Source organism: Phalaenopsis equestris, unplaced genomic scaffold (genome assembly GCF_001263595.1).
Source record: "Phalaenopsis equestris unplaced genomic scaffold, ASM126359v1 Scaffold000094, whole genome shotgun sequence".
Classification (NCBI taxonomy): Eukaryota; Viridiplantae; Streptophyta; class Magnoliopsida; order Asparagales; family Orchidaceae; genus Phalaenopsis; species Phalaenopsis equestris.
Genome location: NW_018164536.1, coordinates 3043259 through 3046712, shown reverse-complemented (window position 1 = coordinate 3046712; position 3454 = coordinate 3043259). Strand labels below are relative to the sequence as shown.

General features: G+C 35.2%; 1 protein-coding gene across 1 annotated transcript in view; it reads left to right on the top strand.

Annotated features, from left to right (window-relative positions):
• LOC110020200 (protein DETOXIFICATION 40-like) overlaps nucleotides 1-442 on the top strand; it is an 11612-nt gene extending 11170 nt beyond the window's left edge. The window contains exon 6 of the mRNA XM_020718214.1: nucleotides 104-442. Within this exon, the coding sequence (XP_020573873.1) occupies nucleotides 104-175 (72 nt within the window). The 3' untranslated portion in view covers nucleotides 176-442. The remainder of the gene's footprint in view (nucleotides 1-103) is intronic.
• The last annotated feature ends 3012 nt before the right edge of the window (nucleotides 443-3454 follow it).

Genomic DNA, 3454 nt, shown 5'->3' with positions numbered 1-3454 from the left:
GTGTCGATTAGTGTTTTTTTTCGCCCTAATTTCTCAACAAACATTAATGGCATTATATAGGTACACTACTGATATTAAATCGCAATTTGTTTTTTGATTGTAGGTTGAAAAAGCCCAGCAAAGGTTGGAGGCATGGGATGATAAGAAGAAACCTCTACTTGCGAACCAAAGCTGAAAAACTTGGCCCAAGGAGCAGCTTTGCAAGTTGGCGAATCATAATATCTCCGAGCAGGGCCCGTTACATGTTTCAGAGCTTTGTGATTGTATGCAGGTGAAGAAAATAAACAGATGGATGAGGAATTGGGATGAAGATTTCTTAAATTATAAGTTGAAAGAGGTCTTAGGGAGGGTAGTCTGATAGAATTTTATTTTTAGCATTTATTGAAGGTGTATTTAGCATTTTTATTTGCGCATGAATGAGGAAGACAGAAAGGTTGCATGATCCTGAGCATGAATGACCCTACATTATTGCTTATTCATCAATGTCTAATTCTAAAACCAACAACAACAAAAAAACCACCACCCTTTATCTCACTATGTGAGGTTGACTACATGAATCATTTTTCTTCATTGTGTCCTGTTATGTATTGTTGTGTGTCAAAAGATTGACGGCGGTAGAATGATATTTAATGTCTTAGTGTTGTACAAAGATATAATAAAGACAATGATAATAAAAAAAATTGAAGGAGAAGACGTCAGGATTATTTTTGTGAAAAAATCGAAAAAATCTCAAAATGAAAAAAAATCATGAGGTCTAGCCCAATCAAAGTAATTCATTATGTGATTCTAAATATATACATCCACTCTTTTCCTGAATTACAGAATATATAATTGCAAAAATGATAATCACAACTGTAGAATTGTAGTTCCACAATAATTGTCATAATTGGGCTACAACTCATACAGTTTCTTGTTGTAATAGCAATAATTGGCTACAGAAGTCACAGTTAGAAACAGTAACAATAGTAGTTGGCCTCAAAGGCTATAATTAGTGGCTCGAATATTATTAATTGGCCATAGAGGTCGTAATTAGAAGTTGTAGTAGTAACTGACAACATAGGCCATGCTCAACAGCTGGAAGAGTGTCACTCGACCGCATAGATCATTGAGAGAAACTGCAGTAGAAACTGGCCACAAAAGGCGTAGTTGGTAGCTACAAGAGCATCAGTCAACCATATAGGCCATAGTGGAAACCTATCATAGTGACTGGCCACATAAGTCATAATTGGTAGATGCAAGAGCTTCAGTCGGCCATAGATGCTATAGTAAGAATATATAATAGAAATTGGTGACTTAGGCCATAATTGGTAGCTACAAGGGCATCAATCCATCACAGAGGTTGTAATGGGAAGCTATTGTAGTAACAAGTTACATTAGTTCTAGTTGATTGCTACAAATGCGTCAGACGACCACAAAGCCTATAGTGGGAAGCTGTTGTAGCAGTTAACCACAAAGGTCATAGTTGGTAACATATATCGTTATTTGTTACATAAGTTGTAGTTGATAGCTGCAGTTGGTCACATATGTTGAATTGGGTAGTTGTAGTGGCCTTAGTTGGGCATAAATGTCGTAGTTGGAAGTTATAGTAATAGTTAGCTATATAAGTCATAGTTTGTCACTTATGCAATAGTTGGTAGCTATAATAACATCAGTTTATCACAAAAGTTGTGGTTGGAAATTACAGTAGTAGTTAGTCACATAGACTATAGTTGGTCACATAGGCCTAATTAGTAAATGCAGCAGCGTCGGTTAGCCACCAAGGTCATAGTTGGAAGTTGTAGTTAGTCATATCAATTATAGTTGGTAGTTGTGGTAGCATCAGTTGGCCATGGAGGCCATCATTCAATGTTGCAATAACAATTAGTCATATTGGTTGTAGTTGGTCATATAGGCTATATTTGTTAGTTGTAACAGCTTCAGTTGGCCAAATAGATTGTAATTGGTAGCTATAGCAGCAATTAGTCATATAGGTCATAGTTGGCAGTTGTAGTAATATTAGTTGGCTATAAAGACCATATTTGGTAGCTGTAGTACATCAATTGTTCATATAATTCCTAGTTGGTAGTTGCAGCAGCTTTAGTTGTTCATAATCGAAGTAGTTGAAAGTTCCATTCACATTTAGCCACATAGGTCGTAGTTGGTCCCATAGACAGTAGTTGGTAGTTGTAGTAGCATATGTTGGCCACATGGGTCGTAGTTGAAAGCTGCAGTAGCATTTATCCACATAAATCGTAGTTGGTAGCTGAAGTAGTTCAGTAGGCCACAAGTCGAAGTTGAAAGTTGTAGTAGTAGTTAGCCACATAGGCTGTAGTTGGTCACATATGTCATATTTGATAGCTGCAATAGCAGTTTACTACATAGTTGTGGTTACTTAAATATGTTGTAGTTGGAAGTTGTAATAGCAATTAGCCATGTCATAGTTTCTCACATAGACCATAGTTAGTAGCTACAATATCATTAATTGGTCATAGAGGTTGTAATTGGAAGCTATAGTAGCACTTAGCCAATAAATCATTTTTGGTCACATAGGTTGTTATTGGTGCTACACCTGTTGGTGGCAACAATCGTTTCCTCGGGTTTATTATTTTATATCAATACTTGTCAGTATATGACATATAAAAAACTTCAAGAGTCTGAAATAAGTCATATTTTGAGTATGACAGTTAGAAATATTTGTCACTGAGACTTTAATACATCGTTATTTGTTATATCATTTTTGGGATAAGACATTACAATGTAATTAAGATACACATGTGGAAGTGGCTGATCACCCTCATATAAATTTCACAAGAAAAATTGGTCGGACATAAGAGGAGTGGGCAAAAGACAAAAACTATAACATGGTGTTCAAAGCACCAAAGTTACCTAAAAAGTAGTCATTCATGATCGAATGGTGAAAGCATGACAAAATAACTGCTAATACGACATGTGTAAATCAAATTCGAATCATGTCAATCGTCACTAAAATCACTCAAACGATCTCAGATCGTAAAATGGACAATGGACAGCAAGAGCATGCCCTAAATGTCAACTTTGTCCAGAGAGGATACTTATATTATTGTATTTTCGCACATAAATTATAGACACGAAAGAGACCATATAAAACTTAAAATACATAAGTAGAGAGGGTGATGCAAGCATTTTAGTGGCACACACACACACACACACACACACACACACTCAGATATATGTATAAATATAAATATAAATATATGAATTAAATAGGTATGTTAACATATATGTATTAAATATGCATGTAAGTAAACCTGTTGAGCAATCTCTCTGAGGGTCATAAGTTCCCACAGGTCATGTGTTCAAATCCCCAGTATATAGGACGTATTATACGAATATTTAACGTACTTAGATATAACCGGGGCTCGACTAATAATCTCGGATCATTCCTTTTAAATATATATAGATATAGATAAATATAAAAGGTTTTAATAAAATATAA